This window comes from Schistocerca gregaria, chromosome 3 (assembly GCF_023897955.1).
Source record: "Schistocerca gregaria isolate iqSchGreg1 chromosome 3, iqSchGreg1.2, whole genome shotgun sequence".
Taxonomy (NCBI): domain Eukaryota; kingdom Metazoa; phylum Arthropoda; class Insecta; order Orthoptera; family Acrididae; genus Schistocerca; species Schistocerca gregaria.
This window is the reverse complement of record NC_064922.1, coordinates 341,568,414-341,590,527: the sequence shown is the minus strand read 5'-3', so window position 1 is coordinate 341,590,527 and position 22,114 is coordinate 341,568,414. Positions and strand designations below refer to the sequence as shown.

At 40.6% G+C, this 22,114-nt stretch overlaps 1 protein-coding gene across 4 annotated transcripts in view; it reads left to right on the top strand.

The window, feature by feature from the left end:
* Positions 1-22,114, top strand: part of LOC126356040 (uncharacterized) — a 979,035-nt gene that overhangs the window by 830,744 nt on the left and 126,177 nt on the right. For all 4 annotated transcript variants that reach the window (XM_050006716.1, XM_050006720.1, XM_050006718.1 and 1 more), the window contains 4 exons: positions 6,949-7,077; positions 8,252-8,384; positions 17,705-17,838; positions 21,647-21,891. In XM_050006716.1, coding sequence (XP_049862673.1) covers positions 6,949-7,077; positions 8,252-8,384; positions 17,705-17,838; positions 21,647-21,891 — 641 coding nt within the window. The remainder of the gene's footprint in view (positions 1-6,948; positions 7,078-8,251; positions 8,385-17,704; positions 17,839-21,646; positions 21,892-22,114) is intronic.

Genomic DNA, 22,114 nt, shown 5'->3' with positions numbered 1-22,114 from the left:
GCTGAAAGTGCGGGATGCTGAGAAAAGTGCCCTACGCTACAACTGGCAAAAGAGGCCGAAATTCAAAAGAGGTCCACCAAACGTAAGTTGGAGGATACGGTAATACGCGACGATGACAGCGATTCGGCGAGTTTTAACTTTGAATGTAGGTTGAGCAGATCGCGCCAACGACTGTAAATGCATTTTATGGGATTCGCGGAGGCACGCCGGCCCCAAATCGAATCCGGCTGGCGATTTAAAGACCAGGGCCGGTGCCGGCCAGCCTGGGTGCGGTTTTTAGGCGGTTTCCCATTCCCGGTTAGGTGAAGGTCGGGCTGTAGTCTGTCGGTAAACTAACGAGCGAGCGGCGCTCTTCATGGGGCAAGTGGCTTTTCCCAGAATATCTCTGCAACTGACCTACAGGTGTACCAAAAAACCTGTCGCCCATTTTCTGTCCAGCAGTTTAGTGGAGCGCGCTCTGATACAGGTCTATTCGTGTGATTTATTTACTAGTGTCAGTTAGTCCGGTTTGGTTGTTAAGTGATGAATAAGTGTACCTGTGGTAAGAAAATGTGCACCATAAGAAGAGGAGTTATTTGTGAAGTATGCACGTCCCGCCCTCTGCTACACCATTCGCAAGCATTTCGGAAAAAAAAAAAAGTTACCAGGCTTTCGCATGGATAACACTAGACGAAAACACATGAGGCAAGCAGATTAAGTAGGGGGGGGGGGGCGGCGGCAGGAAGAGCATACAGCCACCCCCCTCTACCCCAAACATTGCTATATCCAGAAAAACATTAAAACACAATGAAGACGCAGGATAAGACCAAAAAAAGGAAGGAAGGAGACTCTGTCCCTATATGAAAAACCATGTTATACTCGTACATGTCACCTTAAAAAAATTACATAGTTATTTTACCTTGCATACTGTGTCCTTTGAAGCAATATCTTCCTTAATACACTACTGTCAAATGTTTATGCTTTCCACATGGCAGTAATCGCAGTGATACTCAGAATTATTATAATAAAGAAAAAGTTTACATGTTTTGAAGCCACATATGTGGCACAGACTCCACGAAGCGATGGAGCCATGTCGTCAACAAGGCACTGTGCAGGCTAGTGGTGGCTCCATACGGCCGTGTTTACATGGAGTGAACTGGATCCTATAGTCCAAACGAACAGATCACTGACTGTTCATTTTCCTGGAGAACATTCATCGACTTTGTTCCCAAAAAAAGATCGAATTTTTATGAATGACAAGGCACCATGTCAGAACATTCTGGACAATTCTAGCGAATGATTTGGCAACAAAGTTCGCCCTATAAGAATCCGATCGAACATTTATGGGACATAATCCAGTGGTCAGTTTGTGCACAAAATCCTGCACCGGCAACACTTTCGGAGTTACGGAAGGAAATAGAAACAGCATGGCTCGATATTTCTGCAAGGTTGGTTTGTTGAGCCCATGCCACGTCGAGTTGCTGCACTACGCTGGGCAGGTAGTGGTCCGCCACGATATTAGGAGGAATCTCATGACTTTTATCATCTCATGTATGTCCAGGGTAAAGACTTCCAGTTACGTTTCCTGCTGGAATGCAAAATCTATGTTAATAATAATCCATTCTTGTAGTGCCAGCGCGCGTGAGGTTGAAACCGAACAGCGATGAAACGTTTTGGGGTGGGGGGAGTTATAAAAACCAAATAGTTATAAAGATGAAAAACTGAAATGATCGTATAGCATTTATTGGCCGGGATATCCCCTTCGGGGTTCGGGCGCCGTATTGCAAGTCTTTTTAGTTGACGCCACTTCGGCGACTTGCGTGTCAGTGGTGACGAAAATGATGATGTAGGACACACAATGAAACAGACACGAGACTTTTATGGGTACATCGATCTGTGACGTCGACCGAAACATCTGCAGTTAATTTTCGTGTCGCTAACTTTTCCGATGCATCAGCGAGCTCACAACCTATTACCGCTAATGAGTGACGTATTGGGAACACTAAATGTAGAACCGATAATAAAGGCGAAATTGAGCGCTGACCCTGTTGGCTGAATAGTGCGTCAGTATGACCTAATTAACAACAACACAGCAAATAGGCGCCGAGGACGTTTTCCGGCAGAGTAAACTTGAATACGCGCTCTCGTCGTTACGCATCTGTTACGCTTGATCGAAACGGCAACTAGTGTTAGGGGGACAGATATAATCTCAGAATCGCGGCCTTCATTATGTGATGGCTTTTGACTTTGTGAGAACGAATGTCGAATACATGTTTCAATCAGGGCAGAATGCTCAGTATTAAGTCAGTTGACGTGGGTTTTCTTCATAAAATGGCACTAAGTTCACACCAAACTGAGAGCTACTTTCAGTACTTCTTGAATATTTTTTGTTGTTAAAAGTTTAATTTTAATATCTTTGCCACTGAATCCATCATTCAACAGGGTTTTTTCTATCATGTACAGTTTTGTCAGTAACTGACTCTATTAGAAACTAGGAAATTAACAAAATACGTGCAAAGTAATTTAATGTTTCGGTATGAAAGAAAGTTTTATTGAAGTCTAAACATAACATCCCTTCATTACACAGAACTCAAGTGTCATGTTTTGTTCTGTGTACATATTGCAGGTCATCAAACATCTTACCTTGAATGTTTTCGTCATCTTCGATGCTGCGAGAGTTCGTCGTAGATCGATTTTGTTTCCTTCGTGAAACCACGTTGAGTGATACAAAACCACACTCTCTGAGAGTTATTTTTTACTTAAGGGTGGGATCGAACTCTCTTTCGAATACTTCAGATGTTTTCCATCTTTGAATAAAGCTTTCATAAACTTTTTCATTACCCCAAACGGTATGTGTAGAAGTGGTAGCAGAAATTTTTCAGATCCAGAGGTTCTTTCTTAAGTAGAAAAAGCTTGTTGTAATAGTTAAGATATATACTAACCAGTACCAGTGCCACCGAAATTTCAGTATAATAATAATAAATAAACTACGAAACTCGCAAATTAAAATTGCTTGGAGTTTTTTGTTTTAAATTAGTTAATGGTAATTATAAAAGAGGGAGGATGACGTGGCTTTTGTTGTCGTATTAGAATTCGCAGATATGTATTCAAGCTTTTCTTGTGTTTGTTCATATTTTAAATTAGAATCATCGGTGGTACATGTAGGCTATTGTTTTAGCGTATGCCTAAGACAGTGTTTCGTAATAATAATATAACGTGATTTTTATGGGCATACACGAAAACGCAGTACGTGTAAAATATCGTTGATGGCGGACAAACGCCAGAAAATAGTAAGATAGAAACTACCATAAAAAGCAGCTTATGTCAAATGCATAGTTATTAATATGTCATATTCGCATTTTTTACAAGCTGCAGAGTACCAGCTGTACAAGACATTCGTGTTAGAATACAGCACATAAAAAACCCACTCATTTTAAAAAAAAATATCGTTTCTTCGACTGCCTGTGTAATTACACATTGTAGACAGATAAGACATTCCTGCGTTTCCCTTTGCCTCTCGAGTGTCTAGTGGGGCATCTGGCGTTTACCTTCAAACACTACTTGAACAAAGTTGCAGTCACCACAATAATTGTTGAGCTTAGTACGCATACAAAGTTACAGGTGCATTGTGCAGGAATGAATTTTTCAATAATTCTTGGTCGATCATAAGATATACTTCATAGGAGAACCAATTCAATCTTGTAAGAAACCTACATCTACAAACATTCTTTGCAAACCACTATATGGTGCATGGCGGAAGGTACCTTGAACCACTACTAGTCATTTTCTTTCTAGTTTCACTCACAAACAGAGCTACGGAAAAACGACTATCTATATGCCTCCGAACGAGCCGTAATCTCTCTTATTTTCCTGCTCGTTACGCTGGCACCAATAGAATCGTCATTTAGCGTCACTTAACTCTGTCAGGTTGAACAGTTGCCTCTTACTAAACTGAAATCTCAAACCCCAGTTGCCCAGTTTCTAACAAGTAGGTAAAATAATGTAAACAAAATATATTTTGTCGTGCGCGATTGTTGCGATACAGTAATGATATGTGCGCCGAGACATGATGAGGTTTACATGCAGTATGCTATGTGATGTTATGTCTCAACAGTGTCTACACGGGCGGCGTTGGCCCAGTGGCAGATCATTATGACTTTTAAGGATGACAGTTTGTTGGAGAGTGGTGTGCATTGAGACAATTGCTTGGAAGACGGGAATTTAGATAATTTACACACGCGACTAGTACGTACACACATCAATAAAAAAATATTGCCTGAAATATCAGACCTTGTGGCAGCTTCATATTGTGTTGCCACAGAAGTTTGATATGCAATCAACAATCACACGATCGAACATTTTTCAAACTAGTAGCCCATGTGCATAACGCAGAATCAAAGCGAGCAAATACCGACAGTGAGCCACGCCTGACCAGCTTGAACACCATTAGTCAATGCAGTTTTGTTCCGAGGAGTCTTATATCATCTTGTATCCAACATTTAGTTCGTTTTTCAATACCTTTAATTATCCGATCAGTGCAATTCGCCTATTGAATTTGGCGAGAATTCGTACATGTGCAGCTTGCTACGGGTCGCGCCAACTTCGTGTTAATCGGATTCTTTCTTCTTCTGTTTCCATAACCATAACTTTTGATATATGTTTGTACAAGAGCGGGGTGGGACTTGCCCCCTCCATCCCCTGTATACTATTACTAAGGGCGGAGCTTATTCTCACCGCTCCCCACTTCATAAAAAAAAAAGTACCACACAGCTGTCTTCTACATGCGTACATGCACTGAGAAACTTCGCAGTATTAGAAGTGCGTTGTGTGACAACTATGTATTATTAAAGCACAGTCTATCCATGAGTTCTAGGTACGTAAAAATAATGTTCAAGAATAGCGGGGATGTTATTTGCCATATTTGGAGTCTCCGAAGTTTCCGATTTGCTCCTTCGGTCATTTTGATGGTATCTACTAAGCACGGTATCTGGCATTATATTTGCTTCAAAGCACTATGTTGGTACTTAAGATATACTGCTGCTTTAATGCTTATATGGAGAGTATACTACCAATGTTTTTCTGTTGTTTACCGATGCAGAAACTGCGAATTGAGCGCTTTAAACAAGGTAGGCTACGTAAACAATAGTAAATTTTTTTGTTGCGATTCAAAATTAATGCACAGGAGCTTTTTTTTTTTGTCACGTTAAGCCAACATATTTTTAAAAATATATAATGTCTGTTATGGTAATATTTTATAACAATTTTTTTTCCTAATTATTGACAGGATCCATTCTTGGTCCTCTACTATTCCTTACATTTATAAATTATCTACCTCAATGTACAATGTTACAGTGATTTTTTACCATTTTTGCAGATGACACTAACATTGTGATTAATGGTCAAACATGTGAAGATCTTCAAGGATCTGTTAAGAATATTCCTACTGATTTAGTGAAATGGTTTAGCTTCAATGGACTCTTGTTTAACTGTAATAAGACTAATTATATTCAGTTCATTGCAACTGCTAAAACGGAGGAGGAATTAACTGTGAAATGTGGAACAGAGTCAGTAGAAAGAGTTGAATCAACAAAGTTTTTAGTTTTAGGCGTTTTAATTGACTCCAGAGTAAACTGGTCTCAACACATAATAAATCTTCAGAAGAGACTCAGCTCATAGATTTTTGCCCTACGCATTCTGTCAGAGTGGAAACATACACACAATGAAAGTAGCATACTATTGATATTTTCATTCTCTTATAAAGTATGGTATTGTATTTTGGAGAAACCAAACACTAGCAAAGAAAATACTCTTGACCCAGAAATGTGTTATAAGAATAATGAGCGGTGTAGACTCCAGATGTAGTTGCAGAAACCTTCTCCGGAAACTAATAATTCTTACTCTCATGTTCCAGTACATATTTTTTCCTATGGGGTTCATCAGCAATAGTACTGAGTTTCATAAAAGAAATAGTGAATACCATGGATATGATACCAGGAGAAAGCATGATTTCCATAATGAATGTAAAAACTAGACCATGGCGCAAAAGGATGCGCAGTTCTCTGGTGCAAAAGTTATTAATGCTCTTCCTCCAGATATTAAAAACAATTTGATAACCATTCCTCCATTAGGGAGCATCTGAAGCAATTTCTACTGGGAATGTCATTTTACAGTTTAGAAGAGTATCTTAGCTACAATGAAAAAACCACCTAGGTCTGTGGACCAGATATTTTAAGTGTGATACACCATTGTTTGAGTTTGAGCCATGATGTAGGTACCATGCCCATGTAACATGTGTAGTCATTTTCACTGGTTTTTAATTTGTTTTCACTTTCTATGTGTAATGTTTGGTGTAATCTGTCACTCTTACCACATGTGTATAGCAAACATGTAGTATTACTATTGTCTGATTGACTGCTTTAATATTACCTTTGTATTGATTGTTTACTGACACACTCTATAGCCTTGTGAGTTTATCACAGTTGGATCAATGGAGTAAGAAATAAATAAAATAAATAATAAAATAAAATAAAAGTTACTGTTTGAACTCTTTGTGAACCGAGATTTTTGAAGCATTTGTTCCAAGTTATCGTGCACTACTTTGTTAAATTAGTATGCTACTGCCTTAGAAAAGGATTTTGGTGAAAATGGGATATGGTGCGGACAGAACATTAGACCAAACATTTCACACCTAAAATAACATGGGATCGAAGAAAGAAAAGTGTCAGGAACTTCCTGCTAAGGTAAAGTTTAGTGCTTTATTACAGTGCTGTCACTAGAGTCCTTACACGAATAAATCACAAAAACCATAGGAATATGAACAAATGTAAACACCATTGTACAGTGTTATAAAACGTACCATAAATTGTAACACTTCAATCTACATACTATACTAATGGAATTTTGTGTTCATTTACTGTCGGTTACTGATTAAGTAGATGACTCATATTTTGAATTTTTTGTTTGTTACAGTCCCCATTGGGCAGAAGGCATGACATACCCAGCTTCAGAGGACCTAGAAGTCTTTTCCTGAGACGGTGTGAGAATGGCTTTGGGTTCACTCTCAGGCACTTCATTGTCTATCCACCTGAGTCGTACACAGTGAGTTGCTACATATGAATGACCTGTTTTCTTTATAGTTTTTCAAATTTATGTGTTTTGGGTTGTGCAGTATTTAGAGACAATTCTGTTATTTCAAGACAATTGTGGTTGTGCTTCGAACTTTGTTACTGCCCCAAACATTGGCGTCTACTAGTAGCTGAAAAGGAAGTTTCTTAAGAACATTTTAAAGCACTGATAGCATGGAAGTAATTGAGGTTTAAAGATTATAGAGGGAGATAGAGGCTTGAATACAGTAAGCACGTTAAAGTGGTTATAGGTTGCAGTAGTTATTCAGAAATGAAGAGGCTTACACAGGATAGACTAGCATGGAGACCGACCAAACTAGTATACAGAACCAAAGAGGACAACAGCAACTGTTGACGATAGAGTATTTTCAAAGAAACTATAATTACAAAATTTCCACAGGGCAGAAGTCTTCCTTTTATAGTGACAATGTTATGAAAAGGGTAGATTGCTACTCACCATACAGAGGGTATGGTGAGTCACAGGCAGGTACAACGAAAATGCTGCTATAAAGAGAAGATTTTGATTCAAAGGCTTTTTCTATAACAAATAAGGCCTTTTGACTGATAGCTTATTTTTTTTATTTTTTATTTTTTTTTAGTGGATGTCGTATAAGCAATTCATTGAAATTCTGGTGTTGGGTGCACCAATTGTCTCTGTTCTCCAGCATGGGTTTCATCTATATTAATGTTGTCTGTTACCTGCTGATGATGTCTTTTTCTCATGCCATTGCACATGACTGACTGATACAATATTCCTGACAGTGATGTGGCTCAGAGGTTAAGATGCTGGGCTCATATTTGGAAGGAGAAGGGCGTCCCACCACCTAATTAGGTTTTCTGCAATTTTTCTAGGACACATACATCAAGTACGATGATGATTCCTTTGACTAGACTCCTTTCATGCCCCTTCCAAGGCCAGTCCCGTCTTGTGATTACTTTATCTCCTTACCAGTAATGGGATGTTAAATGCTAATCATTCTTTCTTTTTAAACTTTCCTGCCTGTCATTATTTTTCAGATTCCATGTTTGGTGTTATGTTAAAAGTTGGGTTAAGTAGACTGATTGATAGTGGACATGCAAGTACTCATTTTAATGTTTTTAAGAAATCATTTCAGTTTTGAGTGTTCATACAGTTTATAATTTTGTAGGTGCTGCAAGGTGAGAAAAGATTGGGTGTACAGCATGGGCACCATGGCGCTGCTCTTGATGAGCCCATGGACACAATATTTGTGAAGAATGTATATGAGAACAGTCCAGCTCATGCCGCAGGCCTTGCTACAGGTATATGTGCTTTCAGAATTAAATGTGGTTTATTATAGTAATAACAAATAGATTTTGTTTGTCTTCTAATAAGTTTTGTAACTTGTGTTAGGATCAGTAGAGGGCACAGCCACCACAGTAAATGTAGAATATGCTAAATATAGGAGTGAAACAGTATTAAAGGAAAAAAATACATAGCTTTCCTGTTGACTCGTTGGTATTTAGAAACACTGATGATGACTAAATCTTCTGAAGATTTTTGATACGGTACTTGGAATAAACTTTGCAGGTAAAATACTGTGTTTCATATGAACCCAAGTGAATTTATGGATCTGCTATACTGCAAAATTTGAAGGTATTACTTATAATCGAGAGGGAATGAGACTGACAACTGGGATGTGTAGGACCAACCAGTGGGTTGATAAGGTGCCACTTTGTATGAGGTGCCAATGTCCCATGCTGATACAGGCATAAAAAATTATTTTTCCAATTCACCTATGCACCACACCATTGCATGCAAGGTGGCCGGTGTGGCCGTGTGGTTCTAGGCGCTTCAGTCTGGAACTGTGTGACCGCTACGGTCACAGGTTCGAATCCTGCCTCGGGCAAGGATGTGTGTGATGTCCTTAGGTTAGTTAGGTTTAAGTAGTTCTAAGTTGTAGGGGACTTATGACCTTAGAAGTTAAGTCCCATAGTGCTCAGAGCCATTTGAATCATTGGTTGCAGGCTGTATGAACTGACAGAGTGCAGTGCAGCTGTAAAGGGTTCTGAAGCACCCAAAGAAAGGTACCAGAGAGTGGAGATGATTAAAATCATAATGTTAAACTGCTGAAGCATTCACAACAAAGTCTCAGAATTGGAAACTGTCATAAATAGCACTTCAGCGCATATAACACCATTTATGGGAGGCTTGCGAACAGGGTTGTTGTAATATAATCCAACCGCCCTTCCACCCCCCCCACCCCAAAAAAAAAAAAACCACGAGGGTTTAAAAAATGATATAGCACCAAAAAACAAATAAAAATAAAATACATATATGTAATTGTGAAAATTTAATGAGTATACAAAATGTTACGTAGGCAGTGTTACACAAATTAAAAAGAGCCATCACATTTATTGAAGGTAACCATTTAGTGTCACAAGAATATATTATATTAACATTGTATTTTAACTTTGCTTGCAATGTAAGACACACCATAAATGACATTTACACTTCCAGAAAAAAAAAAACTGCAACTTGTGTTAGAATTGAAAGAAATATAAAGTACAATTTAACCCCTCTTTGGAAGCATACATAAATTTCTTCTGTCTTTTTCTCTCCGGAGTCATTTCTTATTTTGACCAAACAAGCCCATAGGTGGAAAAGTGTCTCTCAGTGGATGCAATGCTGGCAGAGCAATAAATGAAGCATTTAACTAGAGTAATAAATCACATTGATAAGTTTCCTTTTATGCTGTTTTCAGCCCCATTATCTTCCAGTGTTTGTTTGGATGCAACAGTGTTACAATTGCATCGGAAAACTTACTTGCAGGAAAATAATCAGAATCGGCAATCCTTAAAGACCGAACACTTACAGTCCACCCTGGATGCATCTCTGAGCCAGTTTTCTGCACTTTCTTCTTGTTTAGCAGTTAATCTCTCCCATCTGAATCTTATACCTTACCCTGAAAGGGTTCTAGTGCTAGCTCCTTTTTTTAACTTGAGTCGGCATCATGTTTTCCAAACAGATTGATCCATAGTACTGCAGATGGTGCAATATTTGTGCTGTATGCATGAAGGAGGTCCATGGCTCAACAAACCTCTGACAGTCAACAGAGAAGATAAGTGGTGTCTTTTGAATTTATAACATTATCTATGATTTTGATAATATTACAAGGTTTTCTTCAGAATGCTATGCTACAATTTCTACATATTTCAAATAATTATCAATAAAGGTGTGTAGAAAATCATGCTGGGAATTCTGTGTAGTAGAATTTGTGAGTTGAGGTAGTGGAATTTGCGAGTTGCTGCATAAGACCATTCGTTTCATTTAACAAACCATGCAATTGAGGGTGCTTCCCAAAGTGCTTATGAACTTAATCAGTATGCTCTATTACACACATAGGTGTTACTTCTTTGAGTAGATTAAGGTAATGAGCTAAACAACCATATGTTAATAAGTAAGGCAGGTATTCTTTTGAAAACTTGCCTTTTTGTAATGTTATTTTCATTATCAGTGCAAACAGCAAATACTTCTTTCTGAAAATTGTCTTCATACATTTTAATTAAATTTTTCAAAGACTCTGCACAGAATGGAGCTTTCTTTTGGTTGGCTGCACAATCAGTTGCATTTAATAGAAACACTTGTTGGTATATATGGATACTGGTTGCTGTTATGCTCTTTTAGCTGAATTTTTATATTTGCATCAACGTCATCTGCAACTTTACCAACAATATCCTGCGTAATTTGAAGTGTAACTACGTCACAGGGCTTGAGTCATGTTCTTGTATTCTTGACTTGAAGCTGCATTGGATACTACATTGTTAGAATAAAAGAACTTTGTCATCAGTAGATCCTGTTGTTCCTTCTGCTGATGACTAGTTTTAATTACAAAGTTCCCCAAGCTAGTTTGTTTCCTCTTCAGTGGTGCTGAAGTTGAAGATTGACTGCCATGAGATAATGGTTGTGTGCCACTGTTACAGCTGCTACGGAATAGCTATAAGGAAAATACATTTCCAGTATAGGACTACAATTGTTGCACAGTTCTAGAGATGAAGCACATATCTCTAATCCCAGAGGAATTGAAAAGTTGTTTCTCTTAGTGCACTTTTTCTGATGACTTTTATTCTTCCACTTTTGCCACTGACCTCAACATTGCAGTGCTTGCAAAAATCTTCCTTTTTATCTTTATCATCTGCTGCTTTTATTCCAGCCCAAATGGCATGATGTTAAAAATTTAGCTACAAGAAAATTATTTTACTGTTATCTAAAACAAACACAAATCCAAAAAATAACATAACTAATGTGGTTTCTACAACAGTGTGCTTAAACAAAAGATTGTGACGATTTTGTGAGCCTCAGGTTGCCAACACAAGACAAATTAATTTACCAATTTTGCCTGTTTAATTTATCAGTTTTCCAGTAATAGCTGAGCCAACCGGCCCACTTTCACCTCATTGTGGGTGGCGGACTGCATTGAGATCTCGAGCCTCAAGGCGAAGGCTGCATGGAGGACACAGGCTTCTGCTAAATCCCATGAACTTTGCTAATAGATTCACTGTACTATGTGATGCTGGGGGAGGCTGAGCCGGATCAGAATGCCCCTTCTGCTAGGATAGTTGCTGCTCCTTCACTAAGGTCCGGACAGGCAGTTGGGGATAGGTGTTTGTTGGTTATTGGAAGCTCCAATCTGAGGCGGGTCATGGAGTACCTCAGGAACGTAGCGGCTAGGACAGGGAAGAAGTCCAACATTCACTCGGTCTTCTTGCTGGGGGTCCTAGTTCAGGATGTGGAAGAGGTTCTTCCGGCAGCTCTGGAGTGTGCGGGGTGCAGCCAGCTGCAGATTGTTGCACATATCGGCACCAACAATGTCAATCGTCGAGGTTCCAAGGATATCCTTGGGTTCTTTCGAGTGCTCGCTAAATTGGCGAAGGTGGCCTCCATCTCTTGAGTAGTGGAAGCCAAGCTGACAATCTGCAGCATCGTACCCAAGGTGAACCAGGTCCTCTGGTTTGGAGTCGAGTGGAGAATCTAAACCAGAGTTTTTTTTTTTTTTTTTTTTTTTTTTTCTTTTTTTTAGATTAGGTTCCTTCCCATAAGAAACAGACTGTTGGACTGAAAAATTACCAGTTCATGACACTGATGTGGGTGTGCCAACAGTAAAAATTTTCACCTAAACAGGTCATTCCAAAGGATTTAAGTATGCTAAATCTCATGTTATTAAATTGTCGAAGTGTCTGTAGCAAGATCCCCAAGTTACTCTGCGAAATAAACAGTAGTAATGCCAATATTGTTTTGGGTAGCAATAGTTGGTTGAAACCAGACATAAATAACAGTGAAATTTTGAACTCAGATTGGACAGTGTTTAGGAAGGATAGGACTGGTGCTATGGGAGGTGGTGTGTTCATTGCAGTTAAAAGCTGTTTAAATGCAGCTGAGATCGATACTGGGTCGGACTGTGAAATAGTCTGGATAAAGTTGTCATCAGACAAGGATTGACCATTGTATTAGGATGTTTTTAGAGACCACCAGCATCCACAACAAATGTCGCAGAACGTTTCAGGGGAAGTATTGAGTACATAGGAAATAAATATCCAAATTATCCATTAGTTATAGGTGGAGACTTAAATCTGGCATCCATTGAATGGGAATAATTACACGTTTATCATAAGGGGCAGAAGCTTCTAGGAGCACTTTCAACATACAACCTTGAGCAATTGGTTAGAAAACCAACTCGAGATGGGAACATACGAGATATCTTGGCGGCAAGCAGATCTCATCTTTTTGAGGAAGTTAATCTAGAAGATGGTATTAGCAACCATAATGTCTTTGTGGTTTCTATGTCAGTCGAAGTCGCAAAAAAAAAAAAAAAAAAAAGGAGCAGTTTAGAGTTTTCGTATTTGGGAAAGCAAATAAAAGTGTCATTAATGAATATCTTCATAGTCAGCTCTAAACATTCACCACGGGACACAAAGATATTGACCATCTTTGGTCATTTTAAACATAGTCACTGCCCTGATGACAAACAGAAATTATGTGAAATGAAAGCAGCTGTCAAAAGGTCAATGAGATATTCTTTTAACAAATTTGAAAGCAATATTTTATCTGCAGATTCTCAAAATAACCCCAAAAATTTTGGTCATACATAAAATCTATGTACACTACAAATGATTCATACCTTCTCTTGCTGACAGTAGGGGTAATGTAACAGATGATGATAAACAGAAGGCCAAAATTCTAAATCTAGCTTTCAAAAACCTGTTTACGGTAGAGGACTGCAGCACCAATTCCCCTTTCAATCATCGAATAGACACAAGGATGGCTGACATACTGTTCTGTGTATCTGGGATTGTAAAACAGTTAAGATCCTTAGACACCAGGAAGGCATCTGGCCCAGATGGTATCCCCGTAAGATTTTATGTTAACTATGCTACAAATATAACACCAGTCTTATCCATCACCCGTGAAATGGTTGTACAGGAAAATCCACACTTCATCACTACCTCGGAGATGCTGTGTCCCATCGCTCATGCGCCGACTACTACACCACATTAAAACTCGGTTAAATCTTGATAACCTGCCATTGTAGCAGCAATAACCGATCTAACAACTGCACCAGACACTTGTTGTCTTACATAGGCGCTGCCGACCGCAGCGCTGTACCCTGCCTGATTACATTATCTCTGTATTTGAATATGCATACCTATACCAGTTTCTCTAGTAATATTATGAAAAAGAGAGATTGCTACTCACCATATAGTGGAGATGCTGAGTTGCAGACAGACACCGATGGTTGCTTCTTCAGGAAGGAGATGGAAAGACGAAAGGATGTGGGTTTTAAGGGAGAGGGTAAGGAGTCATTCCAATCCTGGGAGCGGAAAGACTTCCCTTAGGGGGAAAAAAAGGACAGGTGTACACTCGCGCGCGCACACACACACACACACACACACACACACACACACACACACACACACACGCACGCACGCATATCCATCCACACACACACAGACACAAGCTGTTCATTGTGCCTGTCTGCCGGCGCTTTCCCGCTTGGTAAGTCTTGGAATCTTTGTTTTTAATATATTTTTCCCATGTGGAAGTTTCTTTCTATAATCAAACATATGTCTGTTAGTTATTATTCAGTGCTGTATTGAGTACCATATTCTGTCGCATGGTTTTCAAATTTCTATATGGCAGGTTTAGAGGAGCAATGTGTCTGCATTAAATTTTGTGTGAAACTTAAGAATACCTTTACAGAGATACACCAAATGATGCAGAAAGCCAACAGTGATGAATGCTGAAGCCGTACTTGGTGTCACAATTGGTTCACGTAGTTTAAAAATAGCCGAACGGAAATAAAAAATAACCATCATCGAGGACACTGTTTCACATCTTCTAGTGACTCTCATGTCAGGAACATCAACAAAACTGTGCATGCCAGTTGAAGACTGACTGTCCAAGAGATTGCAGGAGAATGTAACACTTGAGTTGGATTATGTCATGAAATCATGACACAATATCTTTGAATCCATATCTTGGAATCCATTGTGTTACTGCCAAGTTTGTCACACAGCTCATGAGTCAAGATCAGAAAGACCTTTGTCTTGCAATCTGTGAAGAGCTTTTGCGTCACACTGATGAGAATGGGATGTTCCTTAAGAGAATCATAACAACACGAGTCTACAGTTGTGATGATAAGACAAAGGTTAAATCTGCATAATGGGCCAGGAAAGGTTCTTGGGGCCCAAAAAGGCTCACCAGGTCAAAGCTGTGCTGATAGATGTCTTTGATTTTCAAGGATTAGTTCATCATGAATTCATGCCACAGGAACAAACTGCTAATCAATATTACTATTGGGATATGTTGCGACACCTGCGAGAAAATGAGAGATGGAAACGGCTTGAAATGTGGCGAAACAGTTGATGGCTCTTGCATACAAAGTAAGAGCCTATGGAATATCAGACCAGCTGTGTAGCTGGATTGAAGAGTTTTTTAGCAAACAGAACACAGCATGTTGTTATCAATGGAGAGATGTCTACAGACGTTAAAGTAACCTCTGGCGTGCCACGGGGGAGTGTTATGGGACCATTGCTTTTCACAGTATATATAAATGACCTAGTAGATAGTGTTGGAAGTTCCATGCGGCTTTTCGCAGATGACGCTGTAATATACAGAGAAGTTGCAGCATTAGAAAATTGTAGCGAAATGCAGGAAGATCTGCAGCGGATAGGCACTTGGTGCAGGGAGTGGCAACTGACCCTTAACATAGACAAATGTAATGTATTGCAAATACATAGAAAGAAGGATCCTTTATTGTATGATTATATGATAGCGGAACAAACACGTGTAGCAGTTACTTCTGTTAAATATCTGGGAGTATGCGTGCGAAACGATTTGAAGTAGGATGATCATATAAAATTAATTGTTGGTAAGGCAGGTACCAGGTTGAGATTCATTGGGAGAGTCCTTAGAAAATGTAGTCCATCAACAAAGGAGGTGGCTTACAAAACACTGGTTCGACCTATACTTGAGTATTGCTCATCAGTGTGGGATTCGTACCAGATCGGGTTGACGGAGGAGATAGAGAAGATCCAAAGAAGAGCAGTGCGTTTCGTCACAGGGGTATTTGGTAACCGTGATAGCGTTAAGGAGATGTTTAGCAAACTCAAGTGGCAGACTCTGCAAGAGAAGCGCTCTGCATCGCAGTGTAGCTTGCTCGCCAGGTTTCGAGAGGGTGCGTTTCTGGATGAGGTATCGAATATATTGCTTCCCCATACTTATACCTCCAGAGGAGATCACGAATGTAAAATGAGAGAGATTCGAGCACGCACGGAGGCTTTCAGACAGTTGTTCTTCCCGCAAACCATAAGTGACTGGAAAAGAAAGGGGAGGTAATGACAGTGGCACGTAAAGTGCCCTCCGCCACACACTGTTGGATGGCTTGCGGAGTATAAATGTAGATGTAGATAATGGTAACGCACCCGCACATTCATCCCTGTTAGTATATGACTGTTGCACAAATAGTGAATCAGTGTGCTGCCTCATCCTCCATACTGTCCAGGCCTGGCCCCTGCAGACTTTCTTTTTATTTCTAAAGTTGGAAACACTCATTGAAAGGACGATGATTTGCAACAATAGACAAGATAAAAGAAAATTCCCAGATAGCACTTCATGCAATTGAGGAAGCAGTGTACGTACTACGACTGCTTCTGGAAGTGGAAACGATGATCAATTGTCGAGAAGAGTGTTTCAAAGGAGACAAGCAAAATAAGTAACGCGAAACATAGAAAACATTTTGTGGACAAAGTACCAGCATTTTTTGTCCATACCTCATATGTTGTCCAACTCAGAGTAAGGTCTTGTGGTCGAAAGCTTACTTGAGTGAAATTTTCACTCTACAGCTGAGTGTGCACTGATATGAAACTTACTGGCAGATTAAAACTGTGTGCCGGACCGAGACTCGAACTCGGGACCTTTGCCTTTCGCAGGCAAGTGCTCTACCAGCTGAGCTATCCAAGCACGACTCACGCCCCGTCTTCACAGCTTTACTTCTGCCAGTACCTCGTCTCCTACCTTCCAACCTTTACATAAGCTGTCCTTGCGAAAGGCAAAGGTCCCGAGTTCGAGTCTCGGTCTGGCACACAGTTTTAATCTGCCAGGAAGTTCGAAAGCTTACTTGTTTAGCAGTCTCTTTGTTGTGCCTGTCTGCAATTCAACCCCTCCGCTATATTGTGAATAGGATTTATCCTTTTCATAATACTGTCATTATTCCATCCTCAACTTCCCATTGTTTAAACATTCAATAATGCAGATTGAGGCCATAGTGTAATATCTAAAGGAAGACTTCAGAACCTTTAGGAAGTTTTGTAGAATATTTGACCAAGCACTGGATAGATATGTAGCTAATCGAACCGTTCATGATGAAAGGAATACATATACCATCTTTGCAAAGAAGCCACAACCACTGCGCTGTAGACATAAGAGAAAGTATAGGGCTATATATACAGAGATGCTAAGTGAAATGCATTTGGTTATCAAATGGGCAGTGCGTGAAACTTTCAATGGGTAATATGGAAGAGCCTTATCAAAAGATCTCTTTCGAAACCCAAATAAATTCTGCATATATGGAAGGACTATCAGTGGCACAAAATTCAGTTGTTGAATCAAAAACCGAAATTGAGGATATCAAAGCAAAAGTTGAAGTACTGAATTACATTTCCATATCTTCCTTTACAAAGGAGGATTTTAGGAGCACTGCCACAGTTTAATTAGTGTCATTGACTTTGAGGAACAGCTAAAACTGCACAGCATAGTGGAATTTGCATCATGTTCTATACTGAATTTTCCCTTTTAACATATTATTTATGTATAAGCCATTTACTTTCCTGTGTACTCTAATTTTGATGCAGTAATGTATAACTTTCATCTAGATACAAATTGTCATGTTTGGATCTGTTGCCCATAATTAATATAATTTTTATATCTGAGGATAGTTTATTCTGTGATTGAAAATGGTATTTGCAGTATTGTGCCAGTTAAGAGTTTTCAAAAATATCTTCTTAAAAAACTGTAATGTTCCCTAATTCTTATAAGGGTGTGTAGGGTTTTGTTATGTCTTAATTTGGCTATTTTTGACTTGCAGGGGATCGCATCATCAGTGTGAATGGTCTGGCAGTGACAGGCTGTAGCTACGCGCAGGTGGTGCAGACTATACAACACAGTGGAAACTTCCTGCACCTGCTTGTCGTGCCTAAGGAAAACGACCTACTGCAGCTGGTTTGTGACTAAAGTGGTTGAAAATGAATGCACTGTACTATATCTTTTTTCTTCAATTATTGAATGACATCTCCGACCTCCCCCACCCCCCCTACTCTCTCTCTCTCACACACACACACACACACACACACACACACACGAGTAGGTTGTTGGGGAGGGAGGGGCATAAAACGGAGGAAAAATCAGACAGCAGAGAAGAAAGTGTGGGTGTAGGTTTTACACTGAAACTAATCATTTTATACACTACTTATGTGCAGACTTTTATATGTATGTGACCGGTATTAGTTGTCCACCCCTATGAATAGTCATTGGCCAGTGTGCTTGATATCAGTGACTGCTTCACAACCTGTGCTATTCCTCGACACCCCCCTTGCCTCCCCCCTCCCCCATCTGCCTGATCTTAAGAAAAGATTTTTATTTGATTTGCGTACATGGGAATCACTCTTGTAACTCATCCTTTGATCCCACACTCCTGACACCAATCTCGACAAGATCGTGTCCCAACTCATCTCCACCCTGATTGCCATGTTACTCTACCATCAGATTCATGAGTGATTGCCATTTGCAGAGGTGTAGGCACAGGCACGACTCACATAGTCGTTGATTCCAAGTGACAGTTGCATGTTGCGCATACACATCTTTGCATTTGAAGAAAGCGGGTTACCTACAAATTATGTCTCTCAGTTGCTTGTGTAGAATTTGTCATTTACCACAACATTCGGCGATGACAGATTGCAACAAATGGAATAAAAATTCACTAAATACATCGCTACAATTATGTTGAATGCTCACATTGGCTATGAAACTCACAGCAGGGCACTCAGCACACTACTGAACACTCATTGGCTGTCGGACAGAACAGAACAAGCATAAACCTGACCGCTGTCTTTGAAGATTCCAATTACCTCCAAATATGCTTCACCGTCATCAGTTTACAGCCTCATTGTCCTTACAGGAATCCCCCCTCCATCTCCATGTCTGGGGAGGTGGGGGGGGAGGGGGGGGGGGGAGAGGGCAGGCAAATTTATTCTCTTTGTGTTCTGCATCCCGCTAAATGCATTAAAGAAGTACATTTTTACAACTTGCTAAAAGGCGCTGCATCACCTGCCTCCTAGCGTGACATGTCGTAACATCCCTGCCATTATACACTTGTTATTCACTGTATTGTGGGTCTCTTCTTTCTCTGTTGTCCTAAATCAGGATTGTGTGTGGATCAGGAAATTGAATTTAACTTTCTTATACGTAGGCTGTTATTGATTATAGACATTTATTCTTACTGATAGCCATCTCTTGTATAATCATACTTCAGAGGACACTATATGCTGCAGCCATTAACTGAACAATGCGGTCATCACTTATTCTGACAACTTAGTAGTGCTGTTGCTCTCTAGGGTTATATACACAAATCTGGGTTTGGATGATCTGTGAGAACAGCAGCTTTATAATGTGCAGTGTCCAAAGTGCGTAAATACAAGATAATTCTGTCCTTTGTACTGGCAGCGATTCTGTTATCAGATGCCCACTGGATGATTGGAATCATTTTTTCATTCAAGCAATTTATTATGCTCACTTGCAGTTCACACATAAAAACAGTAAATTAAAAAATACACAGGCATTAGTAGTCTTATGAATCTGTCTTTCAGTCAAACCACTGAAAATCCTTAATTGCCTTTTACTCTTTTTGTTACAAGTATTTGTAGCTTGCCAGCATTTACAAAAACAAACCAAATCCTGTGACAGAACCTAAAAAACTGTAAACATACACCCCTGGAAATTGAAATAAGAACACCGTGAATTCATTGTCCCAGGAAGGGGAAACTTTATTGACACATTCCTGGGGTCAGATACATCGCATGATCGCACTGACAGAACCACAGGCACATAGACACAGGCAACAGAGCATGCACAATGTCGGCACTAGTACAGTGTATATCCACCTTTCGCAGCAATGCAGGCTGCTATTCTCCCATGGAGACGGTCGTAGAGATGCTGGATGTAGTCCTGTGGAACGACTTGCCGTGCCATTTCCACCTGGCGCCTCAGTTGGACCAGCGTTCGTGCTGGATGTGCAGACCGCGTGAGACGACGCTTCATCCAGTCCCAAACATGCTCAATGGGGGACAGATCCGGAGATCTTGCTGGCCAGGGTAGTTGACTTACACCTTCTAGAGCACGTTGGGTGGCACGGGATACATGCGGACGTGCATTGTCCTGTTGGAACAGCAAGTTCCCTTGCCGGTCTAGGAATAGTAGAACGATGTGTTCGATGACGGTTTGGATGTACCGTGCACTATTCAGTGTCCCCTCGACGATCACCAGAGGTGTACGGCCAGTGTAAGAGATCGCTCCCCACACCATGATGCCGAGTGTTGGCCCTGTGTGCCTCGGTCGTATGCAGTCCTGATTGTGGCGCTCACCTGCACGGCGCCAAACACGCATACGACCATCATTGGCACCAAGGCAGAAGCGACTCTCATCGCTGAAGACGACACATCTCCATTCGTCCCACCATTCACGCCTGTCGCGACACCACTGCAGGCGGGCTGCACGATGTTGGGGTGTGAGCGGAAGATGGCCTAACAGTGTGCGGGACCGTAGCCCAGCTTCATGGAGACGGTTGCGAATGGTCCTCGACGATACCCCAGGAGCAACAGTGTCCCTAATTTGCTGGGAAGTGGCGGTGCGGTCCCCTACGGCACTGCGTAGGATCCTACGGTCTTGGCGTGCATCCGTGCGTCGCTGCGGTCCGGTCCCAGGTCGACGGGCACGTGCACCTTCCGCCGACCACTGGCGACAACATCGATGTACTGTGGAGACCTCACGCCCCACGTGTTGAGCAATTCGGCGGTACGTCCACCCTGCCTCCCGCATGCCCACTACAGGCCCTCGCTCAAAGTCCGTCAACTGCACATACGGTTCACGTCCACGCTGTCGCGGCATGCTACCAGTGTTAAAGACTGCGATGGAGCTCCGTATGCCACGGCAAACTGGCTGACACTGACGGCGGCGGTGCACAAATGCTGCGCAGCTAGCGCCATTCGACGGCCAACACCGCGGTTCCTGGTGTGTCCGCTGTGCCGTGCGTGTGATCATTGCTTGTACAGCCCTCTTGCAGTGTCCGGAGCAAGTATGGTGGGTCTGACACACCGGTGTCAATGTGTTCTTTTTTCCATTTCCAGGAGTGTAGTTTTTTGTTACAGTGGTACATTACATAATGAACACTGATTGTGATCTTAGATTATAAAATCTGCAACAACCTGTGTTTGTTTGGTTTGTGAATGACGTCCACAATGCATGTAATGCAGAATTGTTCTGAACTACTGATTTTCTGAATGGAGTAAATTTTTTCTCCGTTTGAGTCACAGAATGCAGCATTGCATCATAATTATTTAGTGAAAACAGCTGCATCTTCCATAAACACATCCTGTGATTAATATAAATATGACAATTAGATGGTGGTTTCACATGCACATGTAACAATTTCACTGATTCTGGAAGCTGTAGTTTCCAATGTTCTAATGTTTGTGCTGTGTGTCTGAAATGTGCTTTCTGTTTTGACTTGACGCCTTAGTAAAATCATTTAAGTGGTATTTGGTGTATTATGTTCCAAGTAATGCCATTCACTCCAACTCTCAACAGAAAACTTAAAAAAATATTGTCTAGCGGATTTTCCCTCCGAATGAGTAACTGAAAGTGTTTTTACAGAATTTGTACTGTGATCATTAAAATTAATATCTCCATTAAACTAAATATAATTCCAGTTTAACTTCCTAATGTAGTTTAGCTTTTGATAAATATATATTGGCAGTACTTCGGTGAGACGGCGCACAACCCCGAGACAAACCGGCGGCCATCACGGCTGCACTCACCTGGCCGTGGCATGCTGCAGCAGGCGGCTCCACCGCTGCGGCAGTATGCCTCCCCTCCACCGTACCGCCCATTGCAACAGGATCCCGACTTCCGTAGTCGACGTTCCAGTGAGGGCTGTGACCGTGACCATAGCCCTTTCCGATCAGAGCGTCGCACTAGTGCAGACAACTGGGGTGGATACAGGTGTGTACACAGGACATAATATCATAAAAGTAACTTATAATAAAATGATCACAAGTATTTTACAGCTGTCTGTTACTGGGTACAATTTTTTCAATTACATTTGATTTTGTAATGTTGTAAAGTTCATCATTCATACACTAATTTCTTTTAGACTGTATTATGGCATGTTATTTTCAAATGGAGCTACAATTCATGGAAGTTACCCATATTCTCAAATTCTGGT